Source organism: Leptodactylus fuscus, chromosome 3 (genome assembly GCF_031893055.1).
Source record: "Leptodactylus fuscus isolate aLepFus1 chromosome 3, aLepFus1.hap2, whole genome shotgun sequence".
Classification (NCBI taxonomy): domain Eukaryota; kingdom Metazoa; phylum Chordata; class Amphibia; order Anura; family Leptodactylidae; genus Leptodactylus; species Leptodactylus fuscus.
This window is the reverse complement of record NC_134267.1, coordinates 20740592-20765876: the sequence shown is the minus strand read 5'-3', so window position 1 is coordinate 20765876 and position 25285 is coordinate 20740592. Positions and strand designations below refer to the sequence as shown.

At 43.2% G+C, this 25285-nt stretch overlaps 1 protein-coding gene across 1 annotated transcript in view; it reads left to right on the top strand.

Annotated features, from left to right (window-relative positions):
* DNAH14 (dynein axonemal heavy chain 14) overlaps window positions 1–25285 on the top strand; it is a 121132-nt gene that overhangs the window by 62243 nt on the left and 33604 nt on the right. The window contains exons 35-43 of the mRNA XM_075267083.1: window positions 1471–1560; window positions 2494–2607; window positions 3511–3696; window positions 3811–3883; window positions 4466–4677; window positions 6110–6362; window positions 7768–7882; window positions 8416–8645; window positions 9332–9448. Coding sequence (XP_075123184.1) covers window positions 1471–1560; window positions 2494–2607; window positions 3511–3696; window positions 3811–3883; window positions 4466–4677; window positions 6110–6362; window positions 7768–7882; window positions 8416–8645; window positions 9332–9448 — 1390 coding nt within the window. The remainder of the gene's footprint in view (window positions 1–1470; window positions 1561–2493; window positions 2608–3510; window positions 3697–3810; window positions 3884–4465; window positions 4678–6109; window positions 6363–7767; window positions 7883–8415; window positions 8646–9331; window positions 9449–25285) is intronic.

The following is a 25285-nucleotide window of genomic DNA, read 5'->3' as shown; positions in this document are numbered from 1 at the left end:
TTCTCACGGCCACCACGACGGCTATCCCACGCCATTGGCGCAGTTCAGTGACTCCCTCCCTGATGGAGTGGCTCCAGGAATTTTTCCTCTTTAGATGGATGGAGGCTCTGGTCACGGAGGATCCCCCCGCCTCCTCCTCCAAGTTTGAGACCCTCTGGCGGGCGTGGGTGGTGTTTCGGGAGTCATCCAAATTTTCTAACGTGTTTTCATGACTCCCCCCCACCCCTTCTCTTGTTATTCCCTTTGGTGTCTACTTGTTCCCTGGTGTCCTTCTGTTCCCTCTTTCTCATGCTTCTGTTCTGCTCATTCCTTATCAGTTTTGGACCTGCGCGTCCGCTTGCATTATTTATTACGTTGTTTTCATCATTGTTTACACTCTGTGTTGTGTGCTTATTTTGTTCTTTTACAAAAATTCAATAATATCTGATTACACTTAGGGCTAGTTCATACGGGGTTCCGTGTGAACAAATTCTGCCGCAACAGGATGCTGGCACAGTGCACCAGCATCCCGTTGCGGCTTTCCTCTCCGGATTAGGCCCAAATTAGGGTGCTGTCGCAAGGCCTGAAGAAAGGGCAGCTCGCTTCTTTTTTCCATGAGCGGGAACAAACCACTGGCAGAAAAAAGAACGCTAGCGGTCTACATAAACCTCTATTGTGAGGGGGCGGATTCCGCGTCAAAATCTGCCCCCTCTCGCCCCGTGTGAACTAGCTTTTAATGTATGAGTAATGTGTGTACAGTGTGTATCTAATGTGTGCAGCGTGTATTTAACGTGTGATGTGTGTGGTATACGTCCTGTGTATGTGTAATTCTGTCTCTTATGTGTGCTGTGTGATATGTGTCTGACGTGAACATTGAAGTGTGTGAGTTCTGACACAATTCTTGCAGGGGCCTTTTTCCATGGGTGTCACCTACAGCATACACCGTGCTGCCATATAGTGACATGCCACCATTTCCATATGTAGTATTGGCTTACATTGCTGGTCCCGTCTATCGCGCACAGATATAGACACAATACTTCATACAGTAATTCTGCGGCATCGCCGCCATCCTGCAACTTTGCTGAACAAACGTGCCCATGTCTCATGGCCTGCACACTAATAGGAGATCTCCTTGTTCCTCGCACTTCCAGAAATGACCTTTACAAAGCCGCTTTCTCCGCTATTTTTAGGCTTTGAATTGTTACTTGTCTCACATTATTTCCATATGCGCACAAAACGGCCTAATGTCCCCATTTATCTTCTCTCCGCATCTGCTGCTCTTATTTACTCCACCTGTGGGGACTCAGCGCATTTAGAAATCTGATTTTGCTGCGATCCGAGCCTACGTTTGTTTAAGCACTTCTAGTTTTTTTCATCCCTCTAATTGGTCCTCCTGCCTTATTAACACTCTCGGCTCAGGCGTACCGGCGTGGTACTTTATTAAGAGCACTGTGTGTCTGGCCTTACAGTATGTCCCTCTCTCTTTTGTAGAAAGCCATATCTGCAGCGATAAATGAATTGTGTCTGCAGCCTTGGGAGAGTCAGACGGAGAAAGTCATCCAGTTCTATCACCAGATTGTGGTAAGAAGTGACAGACACATGAAGAAAGTTGACCTACCACTACCTCCGACCTCTTTACATCCTTCAATAGCCGCCTCTCTTCTGATTCCGGTATAGTTGGAATTTTTTCTCTAGCCCCCACCATTCCAGAGCAATTGGCATTATTAGTTTTTAGCGTCCAGACGCTCTGTCCTCGTGTGGGCGGTCCTGTGCTGGAGCAGGTAGTCTGGGACCGCCCACATGAGAGTAACACAATTACTATATTAGGTGCTGAAACTTACAGCACTGATTGCTCGGGAACGGTAGAGGTTAGAGAAAAAATTCCAACTGTGCCAGAATCAGTGGAGAGGTGGCTATTAAGAGGACATAAAGAAATGGAGGTGGTGAAAATCCTCTAAATTGGGTTTTCCAGGGTTTTTTTTTATAAGTTAAAGCTTAATCCTTGTGTAATAAAATCTCTACAACGTTCTACTAGTTTTTGGGTTTCAATTCTTCAACACTTTCCAGATCTTTTCTTGCTGTTATCGGATGAGAACACCCTTGGTCTCATTCAGAGGCATTAGCCTAGTACATAGCTAGTCCTGAATTGGAGACAATGCTCTATGAGCTTAACAGCCTGGACTCCAGACTAAGGCAACATGTACATAACCATGATTCATTGGGGCTAGTGAGCACGGTCCGCAAAATCCTCAGGAATCGGACCTGTCTTGAGTTTTGACTGTGAAAATATACAGTCATGTGTATGGGGCCATAGAAATGAATGGGTCAGTGTGCATGAGGCTTAATACATTGTAGCAAACTAGTAGAGAGAACTGTTCAGCTTGCAGAGCATTGTCTAGATGGATACACATATGAAGTAGTGGAGCTCTGTCACAACCACTTGCCCAGTTTTATGACCTGGTTTATCTTGACTTTTGGTGTAAAACTAAATTTTATTTTTCAAATTAATTTCAGGCTCGGCATGGGGTGATGCTTGTGGGCCCCACAGGAGGAGGGAAGACCACAGTGCGAAGAATTTTGGAAAAATCTTTGCTACATTTCTCTCCAACAGGAGGCGACTCTACGACAGTAAATCTAATTTTTAAAAAAAATCTTCTTCAATAAAATAAAAATTGTTCATTTTTGGGGGATATTCTGGACTTGCCAACGTGTCCTTAGCTCAAATGTTGACAATTAAAGCCCAATGTAGAAACACCCAAAACAATTTAGGTGAGGGGGGGGGGGTTGTATATAAGACACACCCCTCTGCTTCCTGGGGATTGTCGCAGCAAAATCTGGACTGCCATATGAAAAGAAAAATACGGCTCAGGTGAGACCGTCTTAAATGGAACCTTTCACCATCTCTACCTTCGCCAACGCTTTGCATCCTTCCATAGGTGGCGCCGCACTGATTCTGACTCATTTGGAATTAGATCTTAGTCTTGTATGCCAACTAACCTAACATTGCCTAAAGAGGACCCCCGCCTATCAGACACTCATGAGATACCTAGGACATAAAAGGAATATGTCCCAATCATTTATTTAGTAAAACCAGATTGTCAGTACTGATGCAATGAGGGGTCAGTAGTGTTATCTATAGAGGTGTTATCTTCTATTGTAATTCTGTCTGTGATGTAAATGAGGTGACTGCTGCAAAGTAAACCCCTACAGAATCCGCAAGTTTCAGCCTATTATTAGGTTTAGTGGTCAGATTGAAAATTACAGGATATAGTACATGAAAAATGTAAGAAAAATTCTGTTTAATATAAAAACTTGTTTTAGAAATGGGTAACTTTCTGGTGACACATTCCCTTTAAGTATGGGGATGGCACAGTCTGGCAGTGTTCCCCTCAGACGAGATAAGGTTGCATGGCCATGACACAGATATTGTACATAGGACGTATGATCTGCCTGTAATGTCTATATACCAGTCAGTACAGATGATAAAGCTTTGCTGTGTATTAATACAATGTTATTGAACTGATTTACAAGAACATGGCAAGAAAACGGAAGGTGGAGACCTTCATCATAAACCCCAAGTGTGTGACCCTCGGAGAGCTGTACGGCGAAATCAACCCCAACACCATGGAGTGGTCGGATGGTCTCCTGGCCTCAGCTGTACGGACCTTCACACAGCAGTCAGCCAAAGAGAGTGGAACAATGACATCTACAGCACAGGTGCCCTATATACCCTATTATATAATGCTCTAGTGCTATAGGTGACAGACCAAGAGTAATCCTCTAATGCACAAATCTGTTTCATGTTATTTGTATCAGAAAAAAAATAATGAGGATCAACAGAATGTACAAGATGTCCAGAAGACTGAAAATCAGGAATATCTAGATAAGGGATCATCCCCTAAAGGTAAGTGCACCAGATATGTATATTCATCATGTACTAGAAGCTGTTGTCATAGGCATAAAATTATTTATTGTAATATGATAGAAGTAATGCCCTCCCTGTTATTGATGAGTACACTGTAGATTACAATATACTCCAGAGCTGTGCTCACTATTCTGCTGGTACAGTCACTGTGTACATACATTACATTACTTATCCTGTACTGATCCTGAGTTATATCCTGTATTATACTCCAGAGCTGCGGTCACTATTCTGCTGGTGCAGTCACTGTGTACATACATTACATTACTTATCCTGTATTGATCCTACAATCTTAGCCGAGCTCCTATAATTCGGGGAACATCAGACTGCTGATCACTACTTGGTATATTGATAACCCTTTCCAGTTCGCACATTCCTAGGACACGTCTGGTGCAGACACTGAACTTGCAGGGAATTCGGGGAAATATTAGCTCTGAATTCTGCAGAGTAAAATACCGGCTGTAGGTTTAGTTTTTAGCTCTAATATTAGGCTGATTCTCAGTAGTCTTATCTACATGTGTCCTTGCTATATTCTGCTGACCCAACCTACATTGTGCTGTTTAGGTGACCCGGACTGGTACTGGATAATCCTGGATGGTCCGGTGGACACATTATGGGTGGAGAATCTGAACACGGTTCTAGATGACACAAGGACACTTTGTCTGGCCAACAGTGAAAGAATCCGCCTTCCGCATGGGATGAGGATGATATTTGAGGTGGACAGCCTGGCCCAAGCCAGTCCCGCTACTGTCAGCCGCTGTGCCATGGTGTATATGGTGAGAATACAAGGCTGTTATAAAAAGGGGTATTCCTGGGAATGACCTGTAGGACCTTCACCAATCAGAAAAATGGGGAGTGCCCATGTCTACCGAAATAGTGTAGCAGATATTTCTCAGATCTGTCATAGGGAACACCACCATTGTGTGAAGGATTATGTTGCATACCAACATGGAACAAATACATTTTAGGCTTGGGCTCTGTTCACATGACTATAAGATATCTGGTTGCATTTAACGAAGATTCAGCTCAATAACCGTACAGATGTCTCCTGAGAACCACAACATTGCTGAAATGGAAGGGTGGAAGAAATGGTCAGTTCTGTCACTGAGTCCTATTAGGTCATGCCGCACTGTCACGTGATCTCACATTCGTTCTAGAGCTAGGTGTAGAGATCCAGAAAAGCAGGGAGGATGCCCAGGAGATCACCTGACCAGTGAACCTTACGAAAGCAGAGCTAAGAACCACTTCACAAAGTCTATGACTTTACATATCTTCTACTAATCATGAATTACAGCCTCTTCAGAGCTGTATTCATAATTCTGCTGGTCTCAGAATATACTTTAATATTGCAACTTCTGGACCTGCCGAGCAGGTCTTCTCCATGAAGGGTGTCCTATATCCATAGAACATAACAGAGGTCTTCTCATAGAGGTTGTTTCCTCAATAACTGAGGTCTTCTTATAGAGATGGTCTTCTCATCGGAGGTCTTCTCATACAGGTGCTCTTCTCAATAACAGAGGTCTTCTTATAAAGGTTGTTTCCTTAATAACTGAGGTCTTCTCCTAGAGATGGTCTTCTCTTCAGGAGGTCTTCTCATAGAGGTGGCCTTCTCGATAACAGAGGTCTTCTCATAGAGGTGGCCTTCTCAGTAACAGTGGTCTTCTCATAGAGGTGGCCTTCTCGATAACAGAGGTCTTCTCATAGAGGTGGTCTTCTCAGTAACAGAGGTCTTGCCATAGAGGTTTCCTTCTCAATAACGAAGGTCTTTTTGTAGAGGTTGTTTCCTTAATAACTGAGCTCTTCTCATAGAGATGGTCTTCTCATCAGGAGGACTTTTCATAGAGGTTATTTACTCAGTAACAGGTCTTCTCATAGAGTTTCTTTCCTAAGTAACAGAGGTCTTCTCATAGAGATGGTCTTGTCAATAATGGAGGTCTTTTCATAGAGGTTTCCGTCTCAGTAACGGTGGTTTTCTCGTAGAGTTGGTGTTCTCAAAAATGGATGCCTTCATATAGTGGTGGTCTTCTCAATAACAGGTATTCATGTAATGGTGGTCTCAATAACTGAGGTCTTCATGTAGAGGTAGTCTTCTCAATAACTGAGGTCTTCTCATAGAGATGGTCTTTTGGAAAGGTCTCCCTGTGATCAGAGATGCTCGCTGAAGTTCTCCTATAGAAGTGTGTGGTGAATTATAATCTCTCTTAATAGGATCCAGTGGATCTTGGATGGCAGCCCTTTGTCAAGACTTGGCTAAAGCAAATATCTAGTAGAGTCCCGACAAGCGGCGTTCAATATCTGAGTACACTGCTCGACAAGAGTGTCGATGAAGGGATCAGATTCATTCGCAAGCGTAAAGACAACTTACCGTTCCCCGTCCAAGACCTGGTGCTGGTGATGAACCTATGTAAAATTCTGGAGGCCTTTATCGAATTCATGAGTGGAAATGGAGGCTTTGGGCAAAGTAAGGGATGATCTGTGTTTTCTGTCTTTCACACCTCGCCACCAATCAGTCTAGTTCCCCATCTTTCAGTTGTAAGTATAATCAGTCAGTCTACCTCCTTCTCTGCCAGCCATAAGTATAGTCCCCAGCAGAAACGTAACTTGAAGATCTTGGGCTTGAATCTGGAATTTGCAATGGGGCCCCTTGACGTTGTGCAATTAAGAATAGTGGTATATTTTATGTGGAAGATGGCCCTTAGGACCCTCCCAGGAAGTAGGGCCCTGATAGCAACTGCTACCTCTGCCGCTGCTATGTAGCTACAACCCCCGATCCCCAGTTAGTTTCCAGTCTGTCTACTACCTCCCCTGGCAGCTGTAACTATAGTCTCCAATAAGTTCCCTAGTTAGTCTCCTTCCCCCTTCTGCAGCCATAAATATACTTCCCAATAAGTTCCCAGTCAGTCCCTTCCCCCCTCTGGCAGATATAAATATAGTCCTCAGTAAATTCCCACGTAGTCTCCTTCCCCAGCTGACCGCTGTTAATATAGCTATCACTAAGTTCTCTATTTGTCTCCTCCCCTATTGATAGACATAAATTTCCCTTTTCCCCTCAAGCAGTTGTAAATATAGTCCCCACTAGGTCCCCTGTTCAATCTCCTTCCCCATCTGGCAGCTATAAATATTGTCCCCATCAAGTTGGAAGCCCAGCAGTGAACAGGCGACCACTATGTAGAGACCTGGCTATGGTGAGAGTGACTGAGCATGTGCGTCCACCATTACACAAGATTATCCTTCCTTTCCTTTAATAGTCCCACATTGGGGAAATGTCAGCATGTTACAGCAGCCTAGTAATACAGATACAGGATAATACACAGTAATATAATAGACGTAGATACACATAAGCTGAGAAGAGAAGATATACTAGGAGGCCATAGCAGCTAAGGAACAGAAGAAGGAAGACTTCAGGATCATTTACTTCTCTGTGCGGAGTGATTTTCGCTTGGTCTGATGTAGATTATACAGCCTGGTCGCGGTTGGAAGGAAGGACTTGCGATAGCTCCTTCTCACACTTGGGGTGAAGCAGACAGTCACTTACAGTGCTGCCAAGTGCCATCAGGGTCTCATACATGGGGTGGGATTTACTCTCCCGCATGGAGGTCACCACAGACAGCATCCTTCTGTCACCCACCACCTGTACTGGGTCCAGGGGGCTCCCCAGGACAGAGCTGGCCCTTCTGATCAAAAAGACCCTAATCAGTGTCCCCTGGACTCCGAAGGCCCTCAGCCTCCTGAGCAGGTAGTGTCTGCTGTGGCCCTTTCTGTGCAGCGCCTCCAGGTGATCAGCCCAGTCTAGTTTATTATTGAGGAGCACACCCAGATACTTATAGGTCCTGACTGTCTCAATGCATGTCTCATTTTCTTCACAGTAGCGGAGGACCTGAATGAGAAAATTCCTTCTTCCTCACATAGCCGAGAGTTACAGTCTGCGTCCGAATCCAGGAGGTCGTACACCCCTAGCCTGACGGAGAGCCTGAGAAGAAGGTCAGCATGAAGAACAGTCCCACCAATTATATGTCATGGGGGAATGTGAGAAGATAGCATTTATGGCATCTATGAATTTGGATCTCCTACCACGGGCTGCGAGAACCATGGAGTCCCAGCTCTAAGACCCCTTCTAATGCTTTCTTCTCCTCTATGACATTCCAAGATGGCTCCTTTAACACAGTGGATTGTAGGTTACGAGTATTGCCAGGTTTTAAGTTTCGTGTTGATTCCTAGGTATTGCCAGTAAATGGGAACATTCCTGTTTGAGACTTGACCTGATCATGTTCGCCAGGTACAGGACTGCGGTGTCAGATCTCTTTCATGTAACGGACCATGCCTCTGTGTCAGTGCAACATGATCAGGATAGGTTTTTAGTCTTCAGATGTAAACAAGAATCCTCCCATCCACTGACAACAAGCATAGATCTTGAAAACGGTGAGGATAGGCAACACAAAGTCTATTAGAAAGTTGCAAAACTGGTGGAACGTTGCAGATGCCAAACAAATGTGACATGTCGAATTTATTTCTAGAGAAGAACAGAAGTGGTTCCTGGAAAAGCATCCCGATAAGCTGGCCCCGCTCCTGGGGAAGCTGTATATTTTTGCATTTACATGGGCGTTTGGAGGCATTTTAACCCGGGAAGATGAACATGAAGGAGATTCCCTCATCGGGTTGAAGGCCAGAGATGAATCCCTGGTGAACATCACCTATGACTTCAACAACTTTGTTCATGACCTGTTTGAAGGAGAACAAGCCAGTGGTAAGACAATCCCAGGAATGACACTACTACTTCACTCCCTGTAACTAGAGAAGTTCCGTCCCTATAAAGCAGGGGTCCTCAAACTGCGGCTTGGTGGGCCACATGCGGCCCGCCAAGCACTTCTGTCTGGCCCCGCCGACAGGCTTACATTTATAATGAAGCTCCTGGGGAGCTCGGGCCAGGCCATGGAGTGCACTTCACTTTACCTATTGGAGGGCACCGCTCCCGATGTTTGTGCGACTTGCTCTGCCTCCGGCCCACTGTTTAAAAAGTTTGAGGACCCCTGGTATAAAGGTTAAAAATTAGGACGGGTTCACAGTGAGTGGAGAGAGGAGGAAGGGCTGGTTTTCTTCATACAGTAAATGAAGAGGGAAGGGCTGGATTATCCTCACAACCTCTACACGTCTGTGGACCCAGTAAATGTCCATGGGGGCTTTATAATAAGATAGAGAAGGTTTTCTTCTAGGGATATTCTGTCTGTTCATAAGAGATCCAGGTCAGATGGTAAATCATTTATGACGCGCACCCCCAACCTTTATACTTATTCCTCAAAGTCTTCTTCTCTGAGATTATGCCTCCATCATAATGTACTTGGCCGTGCTCCTGGCTCCGATTAGTCCTGATGGACTTGTGCACATTTTTCATCACTCTGTCACTCTCCATCACACAGATTTCTGTTTTTTCAGGTGTTCAGATTCCACTCGGAGAGAATTCAGTTTTTAGTTATTTTGTGGATCTCCAGACTGGGAACTTTGTGCCTTGGGAAAGTTTAGTTTCATCTACAGAATCTGTAATCCAGAAAGGTAAGAGTTATTCTCCTGACATGTCAATCTGGTGACGCTAACCTATCTATCTGCAGGGTTGGGGTGATATGCTGGGTTTTGGTGACATTAACCTATCACCCCAAGCCTACAGGTACCTAGGTTAGTGTAACCTGAACCAATGTATCAACCCAGCCCTGCAGATAGATAGGTTAGTGTCACCAGAACCAGCATATCACCATTTTTTATTTGTGGTGATATAGTGAGGTCTGGTCACACACTCATCATTCGCAAAGTAAAACAAAGTATAAATAAAACAGCAGCAAAAGTTCAGCTCACCATTGGATATTTCCCTTAGTGGTAATTTAAGCTCTGGTAGAGTTGAGACTTGTTTATATAGAAAGCCCACAGCTAAAAATTCTGTCCTGTTTGCTACTAGTCATCATCCAGAGCACACCATAGGAGCTATTCCTATGGGTGAGCTATATAGGACACGTAGGGCTTGCTCAACTGATTCTAAATTTTTACAACAACAGACATTAACTGTAGACAGACTACGAGCCCGTGGTTATCCAGAATGGACCATTAAGCGAGCTAAAGATAGAATGGGCTCTATGACACAGGCATCTTTGTTATGTCAGAATGAAAGAAAAAACAGACATAAGGATAGGGTTAATTTAACCTTTTCTACTCCTTTCAGCCGACAATATAGGCAAATTGTTAATATCTTTAAGAGAAATATGCCTATTTTATGTCAAGATCCAGTGACGAGAAAGTTAGTACAAGGTGGCATTAATTTTGTAGCCAAAAGAGGTTTTACTCTTGGCGATCAGTTATCGCCTAGTATGTACAGGGACGTGGTGGAAAAACAATCTGAGACTTGGTTAAGCTTGAAGGGATTCTATAGATGTGGCCTAAGTAGATGCACAATGTGTAAATATTAGAGATGAGCGAACACTAAAATGTTCGAGGTTCGAAATTCGATTCGAACAGCCGCTCAATGTTCGTGTGTTCGAACGGGTTTCGAACCCCATTATAGTCTATGGGGAACAGATACTCGTTAAGGGGGAAACCCAAATCCGTGTCTGGAGGGTCACCAAGTCCACTATGACACCCCAGGAAATGATGCCAACACCTCTGGAATGACACTGGGACAGCAGGGGAAGCATGTCTGGGGGCATCTAACACACCAAAGACCCTCTATTACCCCAACATCACTGCCTAACAACTACACACTTTCCACATTCAAAAAACCTCTATCAAAGTGGGAAAATACCTGGAAACCTTCTTTACTCCCCAAATGGATGGACACAAACCCCAATTTAAGCTCAACAAACAGTAACAACCACCCCTTTAAATCACGTTCCCCATGACAACCACAAATGGAATAGGCAATGGGAATTCCAAAAGCCCTCACCCTTAACTGTCATTTTGAGTGTGTGTGTGTGTGTGTGTGTGTGTGTGTGTGTGATGTGGTAAGACCTTCCAAAATTCACTTTTCTAGCCCTTAACATGAGCCCTTCCAAACAAAGTTACATGACCTTAAGCTGAGCTACCAGCAGAGATTGAGGCCCTTGGCATGAGTAGAGCCTTGCACCAGCAGTGTTTTTGGCACTTAGGGTGAGTTGAGCCTTGTACCAGCGTGTGTCCCTTAACATCAGGCGGGCCCTAAGTTCTGCGCTTTGCACAAAAGTTCCACATTAACTAGGCTGAATGGTACAAAGATTAGTAGGCCCGAGAACCAGGAACAGGTCTTGCAATGGCTGTCGGATAACGCTTAAAGCACATTGTCCACCAGCCAGTCAGCCTCTACCTCCTCTTACCCAACAGTCTTGTCCTCCTTCCACCCAAAATTCCCAATCTTCCCAGAACAATAACCCCAACTGTCCCTGCTCCCCAGAGCTGTTCTCCCTTCCTTTGACTGTACCGCAACCTGCCCCTCCATTTCGCGATTCCACGGACCTAACAGACGAGTATCTGTGTCCAGATGCTCAAACACTAGAGTCTCCTCCATTCCATCTCCGGTCGATTTGGTGGCGGATGACCAGCAACCCACCCTCATCGACGACGATGAGACGCAGTTGCTGTCAGGGCAGCCAGTTGACATGCGCATTGTGCAGGAGGAGGAGGCGAGACAGGAGTTGGAAGAGGAGGTGGTGGACGACGAGGACACCGACCCCACCTGGACAAGGCAGATGTCAAGCTGGGAAAGTAGTGTGGATGTTGAGGCAGGTGCAGCACCAAAAAGGGTAGCTAGAGGCAGAGACATGTCCAGAGGCAGAGGTCAGCTGCTTTGCCGAAGCCAGGCCAGACCCGGAATGTCCGAAGATGTTCCCTTTTGTACCCAGCCCAGAAAAACTCCCCCATCGAGGGCACGTTTCTTGAAGGTGTAGAGTTTTTTCAAGGAATGCGCCGAAGACAGATATAGTGTCGTCTACACAATTTGCCTCTCGAAATCGAGTAGGGGCCCTGAGAAGAGCAACCTGTCCACCACTTCAATGCACCGTCATTTGGAATCCAAGCAATGGAATCAGTGGCAGGCAGCAACAGCAGGACAAACGTCGCCCGCCGTTCATGCCACTGCCTCTGCTCACAGTGCTGGCGATGCACTCCAGAGGACGAGCCAGGACATCACTTCATCTGCCTCCGCCACTTTGTTGACTTCTCCCTCATCCTCCCCTGTTTCTGTCTTATCTCCTTCTCCTGCACCATCAAAGGCACCATCAGGCGCTTCTTTACAACAACCCACCATCTCTCAGACATTGGAGCGCCGGCAGAAATACACCGCTAACCACCCACCCACGCAAGCCTAGAACGCCAACATCGCTAAACTGCTGGCCCAGGAGAGGTTGGCGTTCCGGCTTGTTGAAACTCCCGCCTTCCCGGACCTGATGGCAACTGTGGCACCTCACTATGCCGTCCCTAGCCGTCTCAACTTCTCCCGGTGTGGCGTCCCCGCCTTGCACCAGCACGTGTCACTCAACATCAGGTGGGCCCTTAGTTCCGCGCTTTGCTGCAAGGTCCACTTGACCACCGACACTTGGACAAGCGCCTGTGGTCAGGGATGCTGCAGTGCTTATCTTTAATGACAGGCAGGGTGAATGTGGTGGAGTCTGTTCCCCGGGTGCAAACTGGGGTGGCCTATCTCCTCTCCCAGGCCAAAATTCATGGCAGGAGTAGACTGAAACCCTACGACGCTGCAACCTCCACCACAGCTACTAGCGGCAAACGCTAAAACACTGGTGTGGGGAGACGTCAGCAGGCGGTGCTGAAGCTCATCAGCTTGGGGGACAGACAGCACAGTGCCTCCGAGGTCAGGGATGCCATCCTGGCTGAGATGGCATTTTTTTTTCCCTGCTACACCTGGGGCCTGGCATTTTTGCGCCTGTGATAATGGCTGGAACCTGGTAGCAGATCTGGAGCTTGCCAGACTCAAATACGGTCCACGCATGGCCCACGTTTTCCAACTTGTTGGTGCCATGTTTCTTTGAAACCTACACCATTGTGCCTGATATACAGGTCAAAGTGGGGCCATTTTCGTAAGTGAGAACTAGCCTCTGCTAGGCAGAAAACATTCAGAGCACACTCCTCTCATCTTCGCACCGTTGGCTGGCGGAGGAAGACGAGGGGGTTGGAGTGGCATCTGATGTCCCTATCCCACACGAGGCTAGAGGGTGCACTTCAGTGCATCCCATTGCTTCACCACAAATGGTGTGAAGGGGAGTGGAAAATGGAGGAAATGGAGAGTGACCCTTACAGTTGGGGCCAGCAAAGGCATGCCAAGTAACACACTGGCACACATGGCTGACTTCATCTTGGGTTGCTTTTCAACACATATTTCACATCATGAAGAACAAATAATACTGGATTTTTTCAAGCCTCGAACCCCGGTCTAGGTCTAATGTCTGTTCCTTTCTTATATTAGGGGAGAGGGAAAAAAAATTACTTCAGTGATACGTTTAGCGTACATGGACTGACTATTAATGTGTATCCCACTTAGTGTTGTTAGGGTTACACACCGTCACAACCTGGCTAAAGCTTCTATAGCTGTTAATAAAGTCAACATAACTTTACGGTATCCAAAAAGACAGCTGGTACCGACAGAGAGCAAGACAAATGTCACCCAAAGCTGTGAGCTCTGAACACCCACAGTGACTTTGGCGTCATCATCATTATAAGGGAGCGGGTGGTAATAAATAACTTGGCAGTGCCTAAAACCCAAAAAGCTTATACAACTATATTTACATTAAGATACACAAATGAAACTTTTCAGTAGCATGTCATGAGACAAGCTGATAAGCTCTTCCTTTGTGCAGTGCTATTTGAAAGTTAAACGCTGCCTTTATTTTAATTCTGGAGAAGGTGCAGACATTAGATTTAGAACATGTTGTCTTCATTGTCCAAATCCTCTATATAGGTAACGTGTTTTTCGGGCCGAGCTGTCTGGGAACGAGCTGGTGCAGCACTGACAACCTGGGTGAATATGGCAAGAGCCTGAGATGTAGGGTGAATGAATCCCCAAATTATTTGTGGAATTCCCAGTGAGACAATGGCACTGTATACCAGTATTAAAAATTGTGGGTGCACATAACCCCCATATATTCTTTGAATTCCCAGTGAGACAATGGAACTGTATAGCAGTATTAAAAATTGTGGGTGCACGTAACCCCCATATATTCTTTGAATTCCCAGTCAGACAATGGCACTGTATAGCAGTAGCAAAAATTGTGGGTGCACGTCACCCCAATATATTCTTTGAATTCCCAGTCAGACAATGGCACTATATACCAGTAGTAAAAATTGTGGGTGCACATAACCCCCATATATTCTTTGAATTCCCAGTCAGACAATGGCACTATATACCAGTATTAAAAATTGTGGGTGCACATAACCCCAATATATTCTTTGAATTCCCAGTCAGACAATGGCACTGTATACCAGTATTAAAAATTGTGGGTGCACATAACCCCCATATATTCTTTGAATTCCCAGTGAGACAATGGCACTGTATAGCAGTAGCAAAAATTGTGGGTGCACGTCACCCCAATATATTCTTTGAATTCCCAGTCAGACAATGGCACTGTATACCAGTAGTAAAAATTGTGGGTGCACATAACCCCCATATATTCTTTGAATTCCCAGTCAGACAATGGCACTGTATACCAGTATTAAAAATTGTGGGTGCACATAACCCCCATATATTCTTTGAATTCCCAGTGAGACAATGGAACTGTATAGCAGTAGCAAAAATTGTGGGTGCACATAACCCCAATATATTCTTTGAATTCCCAGTCAGACAATGGCACTATATACCAGTATTAAAAATTGTGGGTGCACATAACCCCCATATATTCTTTGAATTCCCAGTCAGACAATGGCACTATATACCAGTATTAAAAATTGTGGGTGCACATAACCCCCATATATTCTTTGAATTCCCAGTCAGACAATGGCACTATATACCAGTATTAAAAATTGTGGGTGCACATAACCCCCATATATTCTTTGAATTCCCAGTCAGACAATGGCACTATATACCAGTATTAAAAATTGTGGGTGCACATAACCCCCATATATTCTTTGAATTCCCAGTCAGACAATGGCACTATATACCAGTATTAAAAATTGTGGGTGCACATAACCCCCATATATTCTTTGAATTCCCAGTGAGACAATGGAACTGTATAGCAGTAGCAAAAATTGTGGGTGCACATAACCCCAATATATTCTTTGAATTCCCAGTGAGACAATGGCACTGTATACCAGTAGTAAAAATTGTGGGTGCACATAACCCCAATATATTCTTTGAATTCCCAGTCAGACAATGGCACTGTATACCAGTATTAAAAATTGTGGGTGCACATAACCCCCATATATTCTTTGAATTCCCAGTCAGACAATGGCACTATATACCAGTATTAAAAATTGTGGGTGCACATAACCCCAATATATTCTTTGAATTCCCAGTCAGACAATGGCACTGTATACCAGTATTAAAAATTGTGGGTGCACATAACCCCCATATATTCTTTGAATTCCCAGTGAGACAATGGAACTGTATAGCAGTATTAAAAATTGTGGGTGCACGTAACCCCCATATATTCTTTGAATTCCCAGTCAGACAATGGCACTGTATAGCAGTAGCAAAAATTGTGGGTGCACATAACCCCCATATATTCTTTGAATTCCCAGTGAGACAATGGAACTGTATAGCAGTAGCAAAAATTGTGGGTGCACGTAACCCCCATATATTCTTTGAATTCCCAGTCAGACAATGGCACTATATACCAGTATTAAAAATTGTGGGTGCACATAACCCCCATATATTCTTTGAATTCCCAGTGAGACAATGGAACTGTATAGCAGTAGCAAAAATTGTGGGTGCACATAACCCCCATATATTCTTTGAATTCCCAGTCAGACAATGGCACTATATACCAGTATTAAAAATTGTGGGTGCACATAACCCCCATATATTCTTTGAATTCCCAGTGAGACAATGGAACTGTATAGCAGTAGCAAAAATTGTGGGTGCACGTAACCCCCATATATTCTTTGAATTCCCAGTCAGACAATGGCACTGTATACCAGTATTAAAAATTGTGGGTGCACATAACCCCCATATATTCTTTGAATTCCCAGTCAGACAATGGCACTATATACCAGTATTAAAAATTGTGGGTGCACATAACCCCAATATATTCTTTGAATTCCCAGTCAGACAATGGAACTGTATACCAGTATTAAAAATTGTGGGTGCACATAACCCCCATATATTCTTTGAATTCCCAGTGAGACAATGGAACTGTATAGCAGTATTAAAAATTGTGGGTGCACGTAACCCCCATATATTCTTTGAATTCCCAGTGAGACAATGGAACTGTATAGCAGTATTAAAAATTGTGGGTGCACGTAACCCCCATATATTCTTTGAATTCCCAGTCAGACAATGGCACTGTATACCAGTAGTAAAAATTGTGGGTGCACATAACCCCCATATATTCTTTGAATTCCCAGTCAGACAATGGCACTGTATACCAGTATTAAAAATTGTGGGTGCACATAACCCCCATATATTCTTTGAATTCCCAGTGAGACAATGGAACTGTATAGCAGTAGCAAAAATTGTGGGTGCACGTAACCCCAATATATTCTTTGAATTCCCAGTCAGACAATGGCACTGTATACCAGTATTAAAAATTGTGGGTGCACATAACCCCCATATATTCTTTGAATTCCCAGTCAGACAATGGCACTATATACCAGTAGTAAAAATTGTGGGTGCACATAACCCCAATATATTCTTTGAATTCCCAGTGAGACAATGGCACTGTATACCAGTAGTAAAAATTGTGGGTGCACATAACCCCAATATATTCTTTGAATTCCCAGTCAGACAATGGCACTGTATACCAGTATTAAAAATTGTGGGTGCACATAACCCCCATATATTCTTTGAATTCCCAGTCAGACAATGGCACTATATGCCAGTATTAAAAATTGTGGGTGCACATAACCCCAATATATTCTTTGAATTCCCAGTCAGACAATGGCACTGTATACCAGTATTAAAAATTGTGGGTGCACATAACCCCCATATATTCTTTGAATTCCCAGTCAGACAATGGCACTGTATAGCAGTAGCAAAAATTGTGGGTGCACGTAACCCCCATATATTCTTTGAATTCCCAGTCAGACAATGGCACTATATACCAGTATTAAAAATTGTGGGTGCACATAACCCCCATATATTCTTTGAATTCCCAGTGAGACAATGGAACTGTATAGCAGTAGCAAAAATTGTGGGTGCACATAACCCCCATATATTCTTTGAATTCCCAGTCAGACAATGGCACTATATACCAGTATTAAAAATTGTGGGTGCACATAACCCCAATATATTCTTTGAATTCCCAGTCAGACAATGGCACTGTATACCAGTATTAAAAATTGTGGGTGCACATAACCCCCATATATTCTTTGAATTCCCAGTCAGACAATGGCACTATATACCAGTATTAAAAATTGTGGGTGCACATAACCCCAATATATTCTTTGAATTCCCAGTCAGACAATGGAACTGTATACCAGTATTAAAAATTGTGGGTGCACATAACCCCCATATATTCTTTGAATTCCCAGTGAGACAATGGAACTGTATAGCAGTATTAAAAATTGTGGGTGCACGTAACCCCCATATATTCTTTGAATTCCCAGTCAGACAATGGCACTTTATAGCAGTAGCAAAAATTGTGGGTGCACGTCACCCCAATATATTCTTTGAATTCCCAGTCAGACAATGGCACTGTATACCAGTAGTAAAAATTGTGGGTGCACATAACCCCCATATATTCTTTGAATTCCCAGTCAGACAATGGAACTGTATAGCAGTAGCAAAAATTGTGGGTGCACGTAACCCCCATATATTCTTTGAATTCCCAGTGAGACAATGGAACTGTATAGCAGTAGCAAAAATTGTGGGTGCACGTAACCCCAATATATTCTTTGAATTCCCAGTCAGACAATGGCACTGTATACCAGTATTAAAAATTGTGGGTGCACATAACCCCCATATATTCTTTGAATTCCCAGTCAGACAATGGCACTATATACCAGTAGTAAAAATTGTGGGTGCACATAACCCCAATATATTCTTTGAATTCCCAGTGAGACAATGGCACTGTATACCAGTAGTAAAAATTGTGGGTGCACATAACCCCAATATATTCTTTGAATTCCCAGTCAGACAATGGCACTGTATACCAGTATTAAAAATTGTGGGTGCACATAACCCCCATATATTCTTTGAATTCCCAGTCAGACAATGGCACTATATACCAGTATTAAAAATTGTGGGTGCACATAACCCCAATATATTCTTTGAATTCCCAGTCAGACAATGGCACTGTATACCAGTATTAAAAATTGTGGGTGCACATAACCCCCATATATTCTTTGAATTCCCAGTCAGACAATGGCACTGTATAGCAGTAGCAAAAATTGTGGGTGCACGTCACCCCAATATATTCTTTGAATTCCCAGTCAGACAATGGCACTATATACCAGTAGTAAAAATTGTGGGTGCACATAACCCCCATATATTCTTTGAATTCCCAGTCAGACAATGGCACTGTATACCAGTATTAAAAATTGTGGGTGCACATAACCCCCATATATTCTTTGAATTCCCAGTCAGACAATGGCACTATATACCAGTATTAAAAATTGTGGGTGCACATAACCCCAATATATTCTTTGAATTCCCAGTCAGACAATGGCACTGTATACCAGTATTAAAAATTGTGGGTGCACATAACCCCCATATATTCTTTGAATTCCCAGTCAGACAATGGCACTGTATACCAGTATTAAAAATTGTGGGTGCACATAACCCCCATATATTCTTTGAATTCCCAGTCAGACAATGGCACTGTATACCAGTATTAAAAATTGTGGGTGCACATAACCCCCATATATTCTTTGAATTCCCAGTGAGACAATGGAACTGTATAGCAGTATTAAAAATTGTGGGTGCACGTAACCCCCATATATTCTTTGAATTCCCAGTCAGACAATGGCACTGTATACCAGTATTAAAAATTGTGGGTGCACGTAACCCCAATATATTCTTTGAATTCCCAGTGAGACAATGGCACTGTATAGCAGTAGCAAAAATTGTGGGTGCACGTCACCCCAATATATTCTTTGAATTCCCAGTCAGACAATGGCACTATATACCAGTAGCAAAAATTGTGGGTGTATATAGCCCCAATTCTATTGCTAGGGGACTTGCAGGGTATTTCTGAGGTGAAGGTGGGGGGGCACACCGTTGGAACGGGGATTTGGGGTGTATATATGGGGTATACGGGAATACACTGTCAGTGTGTTCCATTCAGGATCCTGGGAAAGCTGGGTTGCGGCGATTGAGCCCGTCAGTGCCACGTTACACTGACAAGCTTCTCCCTGGAATTGAAGTTATATGTAAGCCCAATATATTCTTTGAATTCCCAGTGAGACAATGGCACTATATGGCAGTAGCAAAAATTGTGGGTGTATATAGCCCCAATCCTATTGCTAGGGGACTTGCAGGGTATTTCTGGGGTGAAGGTGGGGGGGCACACCGTTGGAACGGGTATCGGGGGTATATATCGGGTATACGGGAATACACTGACAGTGTATTCCATTCAGGATCCTGGGAAAGCTGGGTTGCGGCGATTGAGCCCGTCAGTGCCACGTTACACTGACAAGCTTCTCCCTGGAATTTAGCTCTTATAAGAGCTGTTGGTTGTCTTCTCCTTCCTATCCTAGCCTGTCCCTGCCTACCCAGAATCTAACCCCTAGCTAACTGGACGGAAACCTCCGTCCTCGGTGAATTGCAAGCTCAGAATGACGCGAAGCTGGGCGGCGCTGTTCTTTTAAATTAGAGGTCACATGTTTTCGGCAGCCAATGGGTTTTGCCTACTTTTCTCAACGTCACCGGTGTCGTAGTTCCTGTCCCACCTACCCTGCGCTGTTATTGGAGCAAAAAAGGCGCCAGGGAAGGTGGGAGGGGAATCGAGTAATGGCGCACTTTACCACGCGGTGTTCGATTCGATTCGAACATGCCGAACAGCCTAATATCCGATCGAACATGAGTTCGATAGAACACTGTTCGCTCATCTCTAGTAAATATGTTAAACAGTGTAAGGAATTTGAAAATATAGGCAGTACGGAAACCTTTAAGATTAACAGTTTTATGAATTGTAATAGTAATTATACAATTTATATTATTGAGTGTGTAAAGTGTAGTAAGATGTATGTCGGATGCTCTATCAGGCCTGTTAAAAATAGAATCTCGCAGCATGTTTCGGACAGTGGAAGGTTTTTTGAAAATACCTCTGGTGCGTCAAAACATTTTGCGCAGGTTCACAAAGGGGATACAACTAATCTGAGATTTTACGCTATTGAACAGGTTAAAGAACCCACAAGAGGAGGTGACTGGAGGAAAAAACTTTTGTTACGTGAGGCCTTCTGGATCATGCGTCTTGGTACGCGTTATCCGGGAGGTCTGAATATAAGATCGGACCTCTCCTTCATTTACTAATAGGATATGTATGCCAAATATATGGATTAGTTCACATCTATGTGGATTTATATATTAATTATGTTATACCATCTATAGTCAGTATGTTATAATGCAACTTTAATCTGTAGGTGTGCTGTAGTAGTGTCGTTAGCTTGAAATCAGTGTTGTATTATACATTTACATCAGTTACAATATACCAGCGTTTTTTGACTATGCATTATGGGAGATGTAGTCCGTATAGCCCTGATTGTAGGCCGGTTGTTTTACTTCCGGTTTACGGAGGTGGTTTATGTTTTAGTTCCTTCCGTAGATTCTTGGGAACTCAGTGTTTAATGTAGAAATCTGTTTATGATTAAGAATATATCTACAGTCCTTGAATGGGTGAGTTTATTCTTATATTCATTGTTGCCTATTTAATTCTGATCATTTTCCGAAGTATATATATATGTATTTGTAAGGATGATACGTTTTAAATGTTTTGATACGTGTTTTTCTATGTAATACAAAGAGTTAACATAATGGGTGGAGTGTTGTGTCCGGTGTTGCTTTTAAACTGTGATTGTTGTTACTGAACTTTATGCCATGAGTAAGGTGCGATTGCACCGAAACGCGTAGGCTAATGCTTTGGAACTACTTCACTATTTTATTATGAATTTTGAATAAAGATTGAAACAGATTTTTATATAACTTCGGATTGGAAACTTGTTCTTCTGGTGAGCTGAACTTTTGCTGCTGTTTTCTACATATTTCGGTACAAGTCCGTCCGTGTTCGTGTCTCCCAGATGAACTTTGATATGGATTGGTGAGCTGAATGTTTTGTATTTTCTATAAATAAAACACCTTGGACCAAAAAGGTTCCTCAGCAAAGTACAAAAACAAAACAAGGTCTTTTACAGATAAGGTGACCTGAATTTAAAAAAAAGTTATGACTGCTGAAATGCAAAAATGGTACTCAAAGGGTTAATTATGACTGTTTTCCAGCAGACACTTTTGTTGCACCCTTTTAGTGTCTGGAGTTTTCTGACCCAGTGTTTGCCCCTCTTGGCACCGGCCACTGCTGACGTAACGTTTTATATTCACCTCTGATTATTTGCTTTGTTTTCTTTTTTATCACATTCGCTGATTTCACATTGTACAGGCCGTTCTTCTTCGTATTCCGACCATTTATCTTCTCCTCCATCGTCCTGCCCCTCTGCTTCCTGTAGAACCCGTCCGGCCTCTCTGCATTATTCCTCCAGTCTATGATAAGACGCGAGCGATAATTCTTTGTGGCACTGAATGTGAGGGCCATGCTATGATGTATTACCGCCGCAGTCTTACATTACAGACTTCTTATCCAGTCATTTTACTTTTTTCTGCATAGTTGTCATTTTTTAAGTATAAAGCAAAATCCACAAATATTACACCGCACAAAAATTATATACTGCAATAAAGTCCATCTCCCTCACCGCCCAGCACCACGTAGTACTTCTTTACTTGCCTTTAGAATCAGACATCTCCTCAGTAACCCAAAAAAAATCTGTCAAGTATGAGACAGCAGATAGAAGACAAGAAGGAGGGCGATGCTGCTGCAGTCACTTAGGTTCAGCATGCTGTGAGAGGGGAGAAGGAGTAGCAGTAGTATCTGATTGGTTCGAGCACACAGGACAGCTCTGATGTCACACCAGGAAGAGCCCAATCCTTTTATAAAGGACATCCATATTGGAATTGAATATATATGGAAGGAAATTCAGCAAGCTTTTTAGATTGCACGTATTTCTGTAGCTACACTGTCCGCCATCCAGAGAAAGGGTGCGGTGTTCCACTGCCCATGTACATACACCTAGAGCTTAACTCAATTTGTCCCCTCTTCCCCATACAATTAAATGTAGTGCAAAGTACAAATAAATAGTACAGCTATATTATACATGTATACAACACTGCTATACCATACAAATAAATATTATCACTATACATATTAAAGTGGTAGTGGTAAATGGTACCACCATACTGTACACATAAATTGTATTGCTAAACAGAACACAAAAAAAAACTACAATACATATAATAGTAGCACACTTATGTACAGTACAGATAAATTGTATTGCTAAGTTGTGAAAGGAAAAACCACCGCTATTCCATACTCTTAAATAGTGCACATTAATTGTACCACTATACTGTACACATAAATAGTATTGCTCTGTAGTAACCATAAACAGTACACAATAATAGACCACTATACCTTAAACATAGGGGTTTTATTTTCTATGTTAAATGTAAATAACACTGCTAGACTGTACACATTATAGTATAGTGATACTATTAGTGTGTACAGTATAGTTGCACTATTTATTTGTATGATATAGTGGTATTATTGATGTGTATAGGTACTGTAGGTGTAACAGTATGGTAATACTATTAAAGATTTAAGATTTTACATACAGCTACACATCAATAGTACCACTATTAGGGTAAGGGGTGGCCACATGTAACTCTTTATATTACTGTAGTATAGTAAGGAAAGCTTTGGCTGTAACTGGAGGATGGGAAGTTATCAGAGATTTAGACTGAACTCCTAAAACAACTCCGTTCCTTAGTTTTATGAAGCATGTATCAAGGGGCCCATTCTAGGATAATTTAGGCCATTGCAGTCCTAGTCGCCCCGCACCTTCTTGGACCCACTGACCCATTATATGACTTGGTGTATCTGCTTGTGGGGTGGACTAGGGAAGTATGTGCGGAGCGGTGTGACATCTCCTCAGCCTGTGGTCGTCTGCAGAGGACGCCAGTGTCTCGCTATCTATACTCTATAGCTGTAGGGGATTCTCCAGGCTTACACGGCACAGATACTCATCAGACGTGACAGAATCCTATCCCAGTACATTGCGTCAGTGTTTGTGGATGGCGGTTTCTATATTTAGCCGGATTATTTTCAGCTGTCCTTACGTTATTGTGCTGACAACACATTCATCACTCATTGTTACTGTGCAGCGCCCATACACAATGCAGATGGATTCAGTTCTTAAATATAACCATAAGTGCCTGACGCTGTGGGCCTGACCTTCTTATTTATAACATAGGTGGTTGTTCATGTCAATGGACTCATTGGACAGCATGTAATACAATATTTTACCTATAGTGGTCACTACAGAGCAAATATATGACCAGATGTTGTCCCATGAAAAAAAAATGGTCCTATAGTGCTCCTACTTATTACATAGGTGGACAGTCATTTAAAGGGATCCTATCAGACAAATGTTTTTTTTTTCTGAGTAACACGTCGTATTGTAAGCGGCCATTTTCTAGTGGCCTGCGGGCATGCGCAGTCTGCTCTGCCCGAGGTCTAGAAGTCTGAAACCTGCGCCGGAAGAAGAGGATGAAGAGGACGTTGCTGATGAAGTTGGAGGCGGTGCTGGAGAGAGTTCTCTCGCAGCATTGGGGACGCCCCCAGTGCTGTTTGAGCGCTGGGGCCCGCCCCCAGTGCTGCAAGAGAACTCATTTGCATTCCAACAAAAACTGGGATTTCAGGTGAACGGCGGCGCAGAGAAGACAACGAAAGGTAGGAGAAGAATAGCCTTTCTTAAGACTATTCCGAAGTGTTACTCAGAAAAAAAAAAAGCGTTTGTATGATAGGATCCCTTTAAATACAGTGTGTAATACAACAGGTCACCTGTAGCGGCCGCCTCAGAGCAAATGTATTGTCATGTAAATGGACAGCATGTAATACAACATTTCCTCTGTAATGGCCACTACAGAACAAATGCATGTCAAGAGGTACCTACCCTATGCAAAAAGAGGGGCCCAAAGTGATCACCTTTAACCCACACCTTTAGCTAAGCAGAATACTACCAAACCAACTCATGGGAAGGTGGCACAACGGAGATTGGATACAGTCATGATTTTAATGGGTGTTCAGATCCTGTATAGGAACCTCCTCTCCCAGGTTGTCAGGGTATAGTAGTGTCAACCTGCACCAATAGGGGGCCCCAATTCTTCAAGGAATAGGTGATAAATGTCTGATCACAGGGACCTCCACCGAGCAAAAAATAGGGGTCTTGTGTCCACCATTTGAATGGTATGATGGTCACACATGGTTACACAAGGGACAGCACTTGACAGTCTTCTTCAGTCCTGTAGGCAATGAAAACAATAGAGGCAAATATAACAAATTATGTGTGGGTAAATGACCATAGCAACAAAGTGAACCAGCCACACAAAATATATGAATAAAAATTAACTTTTATTAAGTGCTCCTAAAAAGGTGTAGCAACATATATACATACAAAATATATAAACAAACATAAAACAAAATCATATAGGGGTAGACAATGCTACAAATACCAACTTGTCAGTCATGGAATGTACACTGGATGGCAACACTAATATCATGGTACAAAGGGCTCAACCATAGCTAAAACTGAAAGTGTCCAATAATAAAGTGTTGTAAATGAAAACAACAAATAATCAGTGTAATAACCCACAGATAGCTATGAGACTGCCCACATAAGATGATCCAAGATTAGCCTCCATACATACCAACAGTAAAGGGACCCAAAATGAAAGCCATACGGCTATTCGCCTTTCCTAATAGCCGTATGGCTTTCATTTTGGCGCGACCACGCTACCCATAGAATATTGTTTATTCCCCTAAGCGGACCCTGCAGGCTCCCCCGTGCAGAGAGTTTACCACATCCAGTACCTAAACCCAGGAAACCCTGGCTAAGATTTTGATTTTGATCTGAAGAGTCTGAAGAAGATATATGAAATACCAAAAAACATTTAACTCTACTCAATAAATTACTATTACTGGCACATCTACAAGTGTGACGTTCCAT